The sequence below is a fragment of the Haemaphysalis longicornis genome, unplaced genomic scaffold (genome assembly GCF_048455015.1).
Source record: "Haemaphysalis longicornis isolate Haplotype H1 unplaced genomic scaffold, Haemaphysalis longicornis Haplotype H1 scaffold_6, whole genome shotgun sequence".
Lineage (NCBI taxonomy): Eukaryota > Metazoa > Arthropoda > Arachnida > Ixodida > Ixodidae > Haemaphysalis > Haemaphysalis longicornis.
In genome coordinates this window covers 153,801,115-153,815,415 of record NW_027526407.1, presented here as the reverse complement: position 1 = coordinate 153,815,415, position 14,301 = coordinate 153,801,115, and the positions used below count along the sequence as shown (strand labels likewise).

Here is a 14,301-nt window from a genome sequence, read left to right as displayed (position 1 = left end):
AACAGTGCGCGGTGCACCAAAGGGAACGAGCGCACGATTCTCCCCACGCGGCTGCGAGTTCGCCGCCAATACCAACTACAGCTACGTACACCGCGAAAGGGCGAGGCCAGGCCGCACACATGCGGCCAGGTCATTCGTTCGCTTTTCCAGCCTGTGTCCATGGTGTCTACAGAGATGAAAAAGCCGAAAGAGCTGGCCCGTAGCAGACGGCAGTCTGTGGGAGCGCAATAGCGGAAGTACGTCACCGCTGAGGAGCGGAGCATCATGGGAGGGAAGGCCAACAGCGAAGAAACAGTTGAAAGGAGGAGGAAATACGGCGCGACGATAATTCGCGGTTTTTGATTTACGATTTCTCAGCTAATACTCATCGCTTTAACAAAATTCTTGCAGGAGGAGATTGCTAATACATTGCTTTATTTGGTTACATGTACATCCGTGCATCGGCGGAAGGCATTTCAGGACCCCTTTAATCAACTGCAGAAAAAAAATTCACTCCGCCGTCGCCTGCTGTCGCCCGCGCCACTATAGCTTCTGGCGCCATGTAAATAAATCAACCGGCAACAGTTACAAGAGGTTCGACTGGATAGGTTCAACGTTCTGCTTGCAACGGACGTGGAGTAGGGAATCGCGGTTCTATAAACGTTGAAGTAGGGCGCCTCGTTTCGCGCGCGTCTTCGCCGTCGGCAGCGTTGCTGCCGACGGCGAAGACGCGCGGGAAATTTAAAATGGAACGCGGGAAATTTAAAATGGTTTAAGCAAACCTTTGGCGTCTTTACCTTGGGAGGAGCACGACGCAAGACGAACAACATGAGAGGTGAGCCGGAAAGCGAAGGGAGGCATTTACTTGGCAATAGTCGATACCGACTATCGTCTTTTGACGACATTTGCAACGAAAGGAGCAGATACGCGGCCAATTTTTCATATGCCGCCAGGAGGCGGCGGTTTTCTGCAGTAGATGTAGAATATCATTTGCTATCAAAAAACTAAGCATCCATAAATTTTTTAATAAAGGAACACCGTAAATACTCCTTCAATTATACTTTGGCCGGGTGGCTGAATCGAGTCACGGACAGACAGACAGAAATACAGACAGACCAAAATTTCTGGGTTTAAGTAGCCCAAGAAAGACTATCGTCTTTAAAAAGAAACAAAACGTACTTCGAAGACAAGATACGCCAGATACGAGCGCCTGTAAGAACGGTTTGTGCCGTGCAGAGCAGCATTCCGCTGTGGTGATGACTCATGAGGCACAGTGGCAGCTTCCGTTTCTGTTCTTAACTTGTACCCGAGTATAGCCTCTTTTCCAAAGATGTCTACTGTGAGCTGTGTTGTTATTGTGAAACGATCACGTGTTCAACTTTGAATAAATGCTTAAATTTTGTAAAAGACAAACAACATTGCAACAGCAGATCAAAAGTAGTCGGGCATTCTGTTTATCTGCTGCTTAACTTTGTGACCGCACCCGTGGTGGCTTCAAAGTGTGGTGGTAGTGCATGTGCAGCAGCAACCCGCTTTCCTTCAATGGTGCCGTTTCTTCAATGGTGCCGTTTCTCTTTCCTGGTGTGCTCCAATTTCCTGTTGCAATTCTGTGATTGCCACAATTTTCTGTACCTAACGCGTTCCATGAAACATAGATCTAAGGCTTTTGCCTTAAAAGCAAATAAACTGATCACTAGTATGCAGGCCATCTCAGACCCACTGGAGAAGTCTTCCTCTACGGCAGCCCCAGCGATTCTCGGACAACCCGGGAGTTGTCCGGTCTTGGGGGAGGGAGAGTGTAGGGACGGAGCCCCTACGAGCGCCCACGCAAGGTGATTACTGTGAAGTGCGCGCGTCGAACAGCGCGCATCGAACAGTGCGACCGGACAAATACGTGTAGTGCGCATACAACCCGGAACATGCGCACAACCAACGGAGTGGCGTAAACGCGGCGTTCTCAGGAGCGCCGAGGGGGAGTGCGCACCGGGGAACACGCGAGAGCGGCTGCTTCCGCGGGCTGCGGACGGGACCTACGGGCGGCCAGCCACATCAATGAAGCCCGGACAGCGAGGAGCAACCAGCGTCCGCGGCGGACGCTCTTCACCCGACGTCGGCACAAGTGACTGAAGACGTCGTCGTGAGTGTACAGCACCATGCTGTAACTTTCTAGACAAGCAGGGCGTCAACCGCCACGTTTTCTTTACGCGCTTTCCGTGCTTGCTTGCTGTACTCTATTTATATTGCTCCCAACTTGCTTTGTTTGTTTTTTCCTACCTTGGTTTTCCTGGAATAAACCGGCGATTTGTTCTCATGCGGATCGGCGTTACTTCGTTACATCTGACGGATCGGCGTTACATGCGGATCGGCGTTACATCTGACGAGAGACAGAGGACCTTTGCGATTATGCGACTTAATATGTGATCGTGAAAGGTTGTAGCTGCGGGGTGGTGGTAACTATAAAGAAAAAAAGAAGGGTAGTGGTCATCTTGAGCGAGAAAGCGATAATGTGAGTGTTTTAAAGTGTTATGCTGTTTAGGGTGAACTGAACAGTGCAGTTTTGCGTAGGGAGAGAGGAAGATGTTCGTTGTGAAAGAAGTTGTTGGAGCATAGGAAAATGGGGTAAACGGATGGTAGAAAACTCAAAGGTGTAACCTAGAGTCGGGTACAATATGCGAAAGCTCGTTCTTGTGCCCTCTCAGTCAGCTCGCGGTGATATTAAGGTAACGAGATAGCACAAGCTGCCTTCCACGTGTTGATAAAAGAGCAATATGCCGTATTTACATGATTCTAAGCACAACCCAATTCTAACCACCCTCCCCTACTCCCGGGGAAGAACTTCGGATTGCATGCGAAAATACCCCCCCCCCCTTTTCTAAGAAGCCATCGCAAGGCGGATTTCAGACGAGTGGAAGCTGGTTCAAGTTGAAGTTGTGGCCAAGCCATTTAAGAAGCTTTCAGTTACAAACCACTTCAACGGAACAGAAGACGATTTGCTGGGAGATACTGAAAGCAGCGGCCCAAGCGCCATAACTTACTCTAACGGAAGTGAAGGTGACTGGGTACCATACGAAAGCGGCGTGGTCACAGTACCTATTTTTCGGTTGAATATTTGTCCAATAAAACATTATTCCTTTCGCCCGTCTCGTCGAGGTACGGCCACGGAAATAAGTGGCGCAAGGAGAGGGGGGGGGATTTAGGTTTTTATAATTTAAACACCCGCCTCACTTTGTGCATCGCAATCTTGGAAAAAAATGCGGTGCTTAGAATCGAGTAAATACGGCATAATGTTTGAGTTGTTCTCCCCGTAGCATACACGTGGAAATGGCTAGGTTGCGCGAAAGAGGATGGAGGTGTTCCCGTATTTAGCAGACTTTAAAGCTTATGTTCAATTTTCCCACCAAACATCTTCGCCCACGTAGATTTGTAGATACTTGTGTTGGTTTGTCATTTACAGAGTTTGCGATTCGTCAGAATTGAAAACCCTTGTGGCAAGGTGAAGGATCGTGTTTCTAGAGTAGGATGAGGAGACGTTCTTAATATTTCCCGGAAGTGGCTCCTCGATTAATTAGCGATGGCTCCTCGCGACCACGATAATTGCGGTAATCGTGCTCGCGAGGAGCAAGGTTTGTGAGTTCACGTACCCCTTTTTCGGTGCCTCGTTCTCTTCCAGCCCATTCTGCCTAGGTGTCCAGAAAACGTTAACTTTCTTCATTGTGGATGGGAGTATCTTACCGAAGCGTTGAGGTATTCTTGCTGCAGCCAATAGTCTAATGTTGTTGGAGAGTCTGTAATGATGTTCACGCATATATTCGGTACCTGAGCTAGTCGGAATGCGGAGAGGATTGCTCCAACTTCTGCTTCTTCGTTACAGCATGTAGGAGAGTCAGGCAGTCAAAAAGATTGCCGGAACAGTTAACTACGACAATTGCTTCTTCGTACTTCTGCACGTCCCGGAATCAGTTTAGTGTTACCATAATTTGGAAATCGTGTTCTCATAATTTTGGGACGACTTTGACCCTATGCTTTGACCTAGAGGAGAGCGGAAGCCATCGTGGACAAAGTGCGGCCATCTTGGAACGGCTGCGCCAACGGCAGTATGCCGAACAATATGCACGGTGCCATTTTGCAAACGGAACAAGCCAAATGGGCGGCATATCGGCAGGCTCTTTTCGTCGCTAGATACAGATGACCACAAAGGGGAAATAGTTCATAATATTAACAACAAACATTCTCCCTGTGCATTGAACTTATTATTAAATCCATTAAATCCAACCAGTCAGTCAGTCCGTCAGCTTTCTAATCAATCTTCAAATTAATCTCATTGTTCAACGCAGTACTATATGTAAGGGTGTTTCAGCTAACTTCGGCCGGACTTTAAAAAAATATGCCGATGCACTCTAAGACGACGTGACCAAATGCATGTTGCTCTATTTTACATGTAGTTTGTCACACTAATTTTTGCACTTAAGCTAATCAGATAATCTGTCACGCTTAATTAGCCAACTTCTGAAGCAACGGAGCTAGGCAAAAAATTTCAATTTGAGAGTTGCAGAGGGGTTTGCAGAATTTCCGAATAAACTGTTTCCGTCTCTCTATCTATTCAGTATTACGGTTTTTATGCTTACTGAAAAAATACAAAAAACACCACATGACATGCCCACATGCGCGTCCTGATTGCAGTGCTCCAAATGATTCGCCACAAACAGCCATCGGCGTGCTGCCGCTTGAAAGGCGCCAGTTCAGCGATGTAGGCGTTGGCTGTGCCATTTACGCCAGCGATGTTCTCCCCTCGCGACGGTTCGTCATAGCGATAAGAACAAGCAACGGTTATCGTTTGCGTCGCTGACCTGTCGCTTTTTAAGCGGCAGCGCGCCTGTGGCTGTTTGTGCACTGAACGTTTTGGAGCACTGCAATTACGACGCGCAAGCGGGCATGTCACGTAGTGTTTATGCATGTCAAGCATGATTAAGCTGGAAAATACTACGGAAACTATTTATTCGGAAGTCTTGCAAACCGCTATGCAACTTCACGCTTCACTGAAAGCAGTGAAGAGACGTCTTGGCATGGGGAAAAATCAGATGCATGCACTTAAGGATAAGCAAGGCAATGTCATCACAAATAGGGATAAAATAGTCACAGTGGCCGAGGAGTTCTATAGGGATCTGTACAGTAGCCGCGACATACAGGATAATGCCGAACGATACAGTAGTTCAGAGGAGATAGACATCCCATCAGTAACGACCGAAGAAGTAAGGAAGGCTTTGAAAGAAATGAAAGGGGGCAAAGCACCTGGTGAGGATCAGATAACAGCAGACCTCTTGAAGGATGGCGGAGAAATTGTACTTGAAAAATTGGCAAACCTGTATACGCAATGCCTAATGACCGCAATGGTACCGGAATCTTGGAAGAACGCGAACATCATCCTAATCCATAAGAAAGCGACATGAAGGACTTGAAAAATTACAGGCCGATCAGCTTACTGTCAGTCGTCTACAAGGTATTTACCAAGGTAATCACTAACCGAATCTCTGCAACCTTAGATTTCAGTCAACCTAAAGAACAAGCAGCGTTCCGTCGTAAAGGTTATTCAACAATGGACCATATTCACACGATCACTCAGGTGATAGAGAAGTGCGCTGAGTATTCTGAACCCCTTTATATAGCCTTCACAGATTATGAGAAAGCATTTGACTCGGTCGAAACCCTAGCAGTCATTCAGGCATTACGGAACCAGGGGGTAGATGAGCATTATGTAAGAATACTAGAGGATATCTACAATTGGTCTACAGCTACCATCATCCTCCATAGGGAGAGCAGTAAAATACCTATAAGGAAGGGTGTCAGACAAGGAGACACAATCTCTCCAATGTTATTCACACCATGCTTACAAGAAGTATTCAGAACGTTGGATTGGGAACAGGTGGGAGTAAGGGTTAATGGAGAATACCTCAGTAACCTCAGATTTGCTGATGGCGTTGCCTTGCTAAGTAACTCGGGGGACGAATTGCAAAGCATGCTTTCCGCACTGGGCGAACAGAGTAGAACCGTGGGCCTGAAAATTAATATGCAGAAAACTAAAGTAATGATCAATAACCTCGGGACAGCACAGCAGTTTGAGATAGGTGGCGAGGCAGTGGGAGTAGTAAGCGAATATATCCACTTAGGCCAAGTTGTGACCCCAGATCGCAACCGTGAGGCAGAGATAATTAGAAGGATCAGAATGGGGTGGGGTGCATATGGCAGACATTCTCAGATAATGAATAGCAGCCTACCATTGTCGCTGAAGAAGAAAGTGTATGACAGATGCATCTTACCGGTACTCACCTACGGGGCAGAAACTTGGAGGCTCACTAAGAGGGTTCAACTTAAATTGAGAACGACTCAGCGGGCAATGGAGCGGAAAATGATAGGTGTAACATTAAGGGACAGAAGAGAGCGGAGTGGGTCAGGGAGCAAACTGGTGTTAAAGACATATTAGTAGAAATTAAGAAGAATAAATGAACGTGGGCAGGGCAGGTAATGCGAAGGCAAGATAACCGCTGGTCATTAAGGGTAACACAGTGGATCCCTAGAGAAGGCAAGCGTTGCAGGGGGCGGCAGAAAGTTAGATGGGCAGATGAGATCAAGAAGTTTGCGGGGATAAATTGGTCACAGTTGGCACATGACCGAGGTAATTGGAGAATAATGGGAGAGGCCTTTGCCCTGCAGTGCGCGCAGATAGGCTGGTGATGATGATGGTGATGATGATGATGATGATCATGCACATTTCCATTTGCTACCTTTGCTGCTGTAGAAGTTGGGTAAATAATCTTCACTAGTTATCTAATCAGATAAAAAACAAAAAGAAATGTTGCTCCAATCCTCGCTGTAAATGTGGTTGGACTGCGAAGCTGTAAACGACACCTACAACGTGACGTCACTTGAATTCTCACACGGGGCTGTACAAAGACGGTAAGCAGAGACAAGTGAAAAGTACTTAACCAAATTTTCTAGTACTGCACAACGACATTCACGACTGCTTTTTGTTCACACGCGCACACACACGCACACACGCACGCACGCACACACACACACACACACGCACACAGACACACGCACACGCACGGGCACACACACGCGCGCACGCATGCACACATACACGCACAAGCACGCGCACGCGCAAACACACGCGCCCGCACTCACGCACACGCCCACGCACACACGCACACGCAAGCACGTGCACACGCCCACACGCACGCACACACGCACGCGCGCATGCGCGCACACACACCCACGTACACGAGCACACACACACCCACGTACACGAGCACACACACACGCCCATGCACACGCGTGCACACATGCACACGCACACACGCACAGGCACACTCACACACGTACACGCGCAGGCGCACGCGCACGCGCACACGCACACGCACGCACACACACACAAGTGGACGCACGCACACACGCAGGCACGCACGCAGATACACACAGGCACGCACGCACACGCATGGCCACACCGATGGACGCGGGCTCGCACACACACACACACACGAACACACGCATGCGCCCCCACACACACGCACGGACGCACACTCACGCACGCACGCAAGCACGTGGGCACACACACCACAGCGGGCACTCACACACCCGCTTCGCTTTAGCCCCACATTATCCGTTTCTTATTCAACGCCTCAGTAACTCGGGTAGGCATAAAAAAACTTCCGACTTTTTTGGAACCCGGCCTGATACAACGACTAGACAAAGCACCCACAGACTGATCAGCACGTGGTATGCTCCAGGGGCGACAGTAGCTTTTCCCGCAATGCTTGAAGCTTCTCCGCAATACTCGCACTTTAAACCCTTCAGGAACCTTGTGGAACCAATATACTGATGCCATGTTTTATATACTGGTAGATCGCACTCCCAAGATAACATGGTAAGAAAAACATCGCAGAACGTTTTCGACAAGTATGAGTTATCATGCTGAAAAGATCGCCGCCCATAGAGTTACGCTCATTCCTGATCGCCTGGTGGCTGTTGGCGGAACTAGGCGTGAGCCGGAAAGCTGGGGATGCGTTATCACATCATTACGGAGAATAAACACCAGTGAGAATGGGACGCCCAAAAGCCGCCGCCACCACCGCCACCGAGACCGTAGCCTAGGCCATTGCCGCTTCGAATCCCACCTCGCCCACTATAGTTCATATCACAAGCTAGCTGCAGCACTGCGAATGCTACGAAATTTAACCAATCAGGTCAATACTATTGAATTTACGTGAACGCCGCCATATCAAGATGGCGTTTTCCGCACTCAGTTCGATTGGCTTTCATAATTTGGTTCGACATTGAAAGGCAATCAGAAGAGGCTATTGGAAAGATGGCAATTCCCAGGCCAACTGTCCCACGGACTGCACGGACGGTTCCGTAAACGTATTCCTCCGCCAACATCGTAATCAAATAGGGCGGGAGCTGGCTTGCGGGGAATCACCGATGAATGCAGCCGTGGCATGGGATAGCCGTCTGTACGCTTGTGTGGCACTCACGTAGCAACAAAGTAAAAGCGAAGAGACATCGCATTACCGTTGCGCTCCAAGATGCAACCTGCGTTGTGCAGCCGAGCGCGAAGCTTCGAGCAAAACGTCGAGGCAGCGATGCAGCCGTGCAGTGTGTGTTTTGGTGATACTATTGCTGTAGCGCAGTTTGCCGTGTCAAACGCTTTTACTGGAATGAACTTCCGATGTGCTTCCAAATACGACCGTCCGAGTCGGCGCACTCAGAGGCTCTCTTCGTCTGGGAACTCCCTCCGACTGCGGGCGTGGGAAGGTGTGGTGTTGCAATTGTGTTGATCGTTTCCCAGTACGCAAGAACAATCAGATGCTACGAAATAACAAGCGCGAATCATTCTAATATGCCCTCACGCTATACTAATGTAACATGCCCTAACGCTATCCTAATGTTTTAGTTTTGCACGTTTCACCAGAGGACGCCGGGTTGTAAAACGCAGTTACAGGCGAACCTAAGAATATGATATAAAACGTTCTGCCTAACCGTATGCTTAGGCAGAAGAGAAGTTGCGAGTAAAAGAGCAACAGGAAATCAGTCCTGCTTTCGATTTCTCATGTAATTACATGCGCTATAATAACTTGCGTCAACTGCGAAGTATGTCCCAGTGTAATGTAAGCTGTAAAAATAGTGTCCACTGACCTAAATCACCATAGAAAGGTAAGGCAAATCATTTTGAAGGGTAGGATGCTCTACCACAACTCTAGATAAATGTGCAAGCAAGATTTGACATACTGGAAGACTGATTCTTGTAATTTGTGTTTTTTTCCCTCTTTGTAGGCTGAAAGCGTCTGTCATCTGAGGACCAGCATCTGCAACAAGAAATTCCGCCTTAATCCTGTTGTGTATGCTTTCATGACTCTTAAATGTGACGAAACAAGTATGAAGCTGTGCGCCTTAAAGTGGTTCTGGAGTACCTTCCACAAATGCACAGGGTTCTTCACAGCACATTTCGAGTAATGAACGCCGGCAAAAATTTTGTAAATGGAATGAGTTATTACAGAGCATATATTTGTTTGTAAAATGCACAAGTGAATAATGCACAACTGAATATGAACTGGTGAGGGACGCGATGTGACCAAAACTACTGCGCTCGAAAGAAAACAATTTAGGTATTTTCTGGATATTTTCAGTTCAAGCACCGCCCGCCTACATTTCTTTTTGGCTTAAAAGAAGTCCTACATTGTAGCGGGATCCCACATTCTTCAGCCCATGCAAGTTCTTGTGCATGTGTGGCATGACAGCTCGGTTCTCCACCTGTTCTTACCCTGCCTGATCTGTCTATTAATCCCTCACACACAGAAATGACTACCGAATTTGACTACAGCTATTAGCGCACTACAGGTTCTGGTCCTGGGGGTGTGGAGATTTTGACAACAAATTGTTGTGGTGTTCCTTAGAGGCGACATAAAAAGGTGTAGCATACTTTGATTTAAGGGCTAGCTGTCAGTCCATCTTAGGAAATGCATAGTTACAAGCAGTCATATTATTAGTTATCAGAATACCAAATATGCTGTAGCATAATTAAGTTAGTAATTACAGATGCAGCATAACACATAACGTGTAATACCTATTTAGAAAAGAAGGACTCAATCTTTGCTATAGTACACAAATAATCATACTCCGATCCGGAAAAGAACGTATACTTCTAATGCAGGGTACAGTCTTCGGCATATGACAACAGAAAATGGTTTTTCACAGAAATTTTGATCATTATTAAGATCAACAGAGATTTTATTCCACAGTTTTGCCCCAACATAATGTATAAACATTACGAGTAAGGGGAAGATTGAAAACGTTGAAGGTGAAGTTTCTTGTGTGCCACAATGGACTGTTCAATAGGGAACCTCCTCAAGAGCATCCTTCCATCTCCTCTTCACTCCCCCACCCCTAAGCTGTGGCACTCGGCACTGAACAGCCCAGCAGCGGAGTGGCGACTTGCCCTGGTGCAGCGAACACTGAAATCAGTGTGGCTCGTGGCCTTCCAGACATAGCAGGCTGACCATGATGATGATGATTGCTATTGGTTTCCCCTTTGTAGCAGGATGATGACGTGTCATCTTACCAAAAACGACTAATATACATGTTTTATACTCTTGGTTTATTTCTAGTGCTTTTAGGACAGGCACAAAAAACTTATTAGGCACAAAATACATTTTTTTCCTGTTACAGGTGGTATGACTGGTTACATGGATGACAGAGTGTGGAGTCCTCAGCAATATTGCCTTCTTTGCTTTTCGTCCGCCAGCATTCACCCCCCCCCCCCCGTTCCGCCGAGCTCAAATAAAATCTTTCACCACCACCGCAAACGTGCGTTAACCCTGTTTCTCCATCACAAAGTAGCGCTTGACCCCTCACATTTTTTATTCCCCTCGACAAGTCTTGCCCAGCACTGCCAACCTCAAGCGCTCTACTTTGCACAAGCTGATATTTTCACGTTTATTTTCCCACGTGTCATAACTGGGGGAAGTAGCCTAACCACCACGAGTGTGGAGTCATGGATTGAAACATTTATGTACTTGTTTTATTGCACGTGCTTGAATTGACCGTCCTGCTTGGACAGTGTCCACAGTAATAAAATATCACAGACAAACCACAGTAATAAACAAAAATCACAAAGCACAAAATCACAAAATATCACAGACAAAGCAGGTTATATGTTCACACATTTGAACTGCTTTTCATGACACCAAACACCTCACAGCACTTGCTGCTTAGTTATACAAATCCAGTAGCAGCTGTCGACAACAGCAACATGTAATGACAGAAAAAATATGCAGTTGTGATATGCCAAAAGCTGTCACAATAAGCACGATTAAAACCTTTCACGCCAGTGTAGCCCATGCATGCAAAATTACACAGTGGAGTAATTGTAGCACGTGAACACAAACACAAAATAAAAATACTTATTGCACTTCAGAAATCTGCAGCCTACTGCTTCAGAAAGCAGCAGGCACATCAACAATTTGCAGGGTAATGAAAACTCATTGTCGTTTGCCTTTTGTTCTTCAAGCACTTTTTTTGCAATAACGAGCGAATGTAGCGAAAAGCCCCCTTAAAAACTGAAGAGACGAGCATAATTCTATCCATGGCGACCATTAAGCGGACGGCCGCACTGGTGCTTTGCGTTTCTCCGGCCGTGTGCTAGGCGTTGCGCCTGACGCGGTGGCATATAGTTCGAATCATCCGTGGCAGAATCCACTCCCATTCGAATTAATGGGCTTTTTTATACGTAGGCTTCTATGTAGCTTGGCCGGACCAAATTCTGCAGTTCAAATTACCCATAAATTCCAATTATTAAAGTTCAAATTAACGAGCTTTTACTGTAGCACTCACAGTAGTAGGAGGGGGTTAATACCGTAAAACGCCAAAAACATATAAACAGCTTTCAATGCCCTATGCACGCACTACAGTTTGCAGCATCACAAATCGCAAATTCCTGAGGAAACGGTAATAACAAATACTGAGTCAAAGGCAATGAAGTTGTAAAACACATGACCTTTTAGTTAAAACGAAATGTTATATTGCCTTTAGTGCCCCTTTAACCTTTCCAGCACATGAATATCACAGCCAAAACGAAGCGGATAAGTTTGTATATTTGAAACACTTTTCATAACACCAAGCACCCTACAACGTTTACTGCTTGGTTGTAGGAATCAAGCAGTGACTGCCAAGAAGATGGAGCAAGTAAATAACTCAAATCATTAGGGTTTCGTAATACGTAGGCTGTTATCACAGTTCGCATAAACACCAGCACAATGTGAAAAAAAATCTTGTTGACGTACAGTAAAAAAGTAAACGTTACTCGACCTGTTGCTGAAGGAACATATCTGTGATTGATTCATTGTGGGCTTTCACGCGCCAACGCTACACAGGCGATGAGGTGTGTCGAGTAGAGGGCTTCGGATTAATTTTGACCACCTCGGGATCTTTAACGTGCGCGGAAATCTCGAACACATGGGCGTTTTTGCGTTTCGTCTCCATCAGAAGAGCAGCCGCCGCAGCAGGGAATCGCAACATATCTGTGCAGGCTAAACTGCAATCTATGAGAAAACTTAATCTATGAACATAAACTGTGTTTTCTTCTTCAATCACCACAGGTCCAGTGAAAAAAAGAGGAGGGTCCTTTCTTCCTACCTTGTTACGTGAAAAGGTATAAACACATTTGTGGTGAACACATGGAGGGGTGAAATGAGAAAATTCTGGGGCAAAGAATGTACTCGAGCAGCACAGGACAGGAGCGGTTGGAAGTGAATGGGAGAGGCTTTCATATTGCAGTGGACCTGAGTAGGCTGTTGGTGATGCTGATCACGATCTCTTCAGCGCACCAACGCCTTTTTCAGTCGCAGCTCAGGGGCTGCTGCTGTCGCCTTCTATGTTGATGGCCTCGGGCGAAATGTTGTCCAGCACATTGTCAATGATGTGCTCCAGCTTCGCCATTTTCTTTTCTTCGTTCTAAGTGTGCTGCACTTAGGCCTTCCACTTAGCTGCAGTGACCTGGTTGATGCCTTTCCAGACAAGGTCCTCCAAGAGCTGCATCTTGAAGGTCCTGTTTTCTTGCGGGACAAAACCCTTCATGTCGCTCCAAACAAGCTCAATCGGGTTGAGCTGGCATTGATAGGGCGGTGTGCGCGAAACTTTGTGCCCAGCTGCTTCAACAATGCAGTCGACACGGTACGTGTCGCACCTTGCGGGCACACTCTCTACGAGCTTCATGAGCTCTGCCTTCACCATGCCTTGTGTCCATGCAATGCCCTTTTGTGTCAGCCAATCCTGCATATCTTTTTTCAGGCTGCTCATGTGCGGCACCTTGTTTTCATTTCATGGAGTGATACGGCGCATTGTCCATGACAATGACACTGTTTGACGGAAGTCGGGTCAGCAACTTTTCCGTTAACCATTTCGTCATGGTAGTCCCCTGTGCCCTTGTTTGCGCGAAACACTTCGCCAGCGCCTTCAACGAAGCCGTTCTCGTTGCCGCAGTGGATGACGATGAGTCTGCCACCCTTGCCGCTCGGGTTTTCCAGGCCTGTTGAGAGTCCACGCCGCTTCGCTTGGTCGTAACTTTCAACGGTCTCGTCGACCCACACTCGGCTAGTCGTGTGGCTGGCGTTCACCCACGTTTCGTCCATATAGAAAATGTTCCTGTTCTGGCTCCTCAGCTCTTGTATTTCACGCAGGTACTTGCAGCGCCACTGCACGATCTGCGTCGCCTCAATCAGGAGTTCGTTACGTGATCGCTTCTTGAACCTGAAGCCAAGCTTCTTCAGCATCCTGTGCATGGTCGCAGGCGCCACAGTTGGGAAGTCGTCCTCATTCCGGAAATATTTCGTGAGTTTTGGCACGCTGGGAAGTTCGTTCCGTTCAAAAAAACTGTGCACGACTCTTCGCAGAACACTCAAGTCAAAATTGCCCATGCGTTTCTTGCGCTGTCCACCTCTGCCGCCGCTCAAACGCTTTTTGGGGGTCAACGGCTTGCCGGTTTGCTTGCACTCGGCCTTCCACTTGTACGATGTGCGCGGACTCACATTGGTCAATTTTGCTGCTCTTTTCACAACAGAGTTCAAGCTCGCACTTATTCCGCCTTCCTTTTGAAGTGCCTCAACAACATTAAGTGCCAGCTGCTTGGCCTGTTTCGGATATAACAGCATCTTCGCACGATTCCGCACGGGCGACCCGACGCACGCCATGTTTGGGAATGAGGATGCCAATGACGACGTTGCACTTTCGAGGCGCGTTTGTTTACTCAAAGGTAAAATTGCTTGTTACAATTTT

The 14,301-nt window shown here is 47.3% G+C and overlaps 1 protein-coding gene across 1 annotated transcript; it reads right to left on the bottom strand.

Annotated features, from left to right (window-relative positions):
• Positions 1–12,876: 12,876 nt before the first annotated feature.
• On the bottom strand, positions 12,877–13,808 carry LOC144143311 (uncharacterized). Its single transcript, XM_077675081.1, has 2 exons — positions 13,425–13,808; positions 12,877–12,981 (listed from the first exon to the last, which is right to left on the bottom strand). The coding sequence occupies exons 1-2, from the start codon at positions 13,806–13,808 to the stop codon at positions 12,877–12,879; spliced, it is 489 nt and encodes a 162-aa protein (XP_077531207.1).
• Positions 13,809–14,301: the final 493 nt, after the last annotated feature.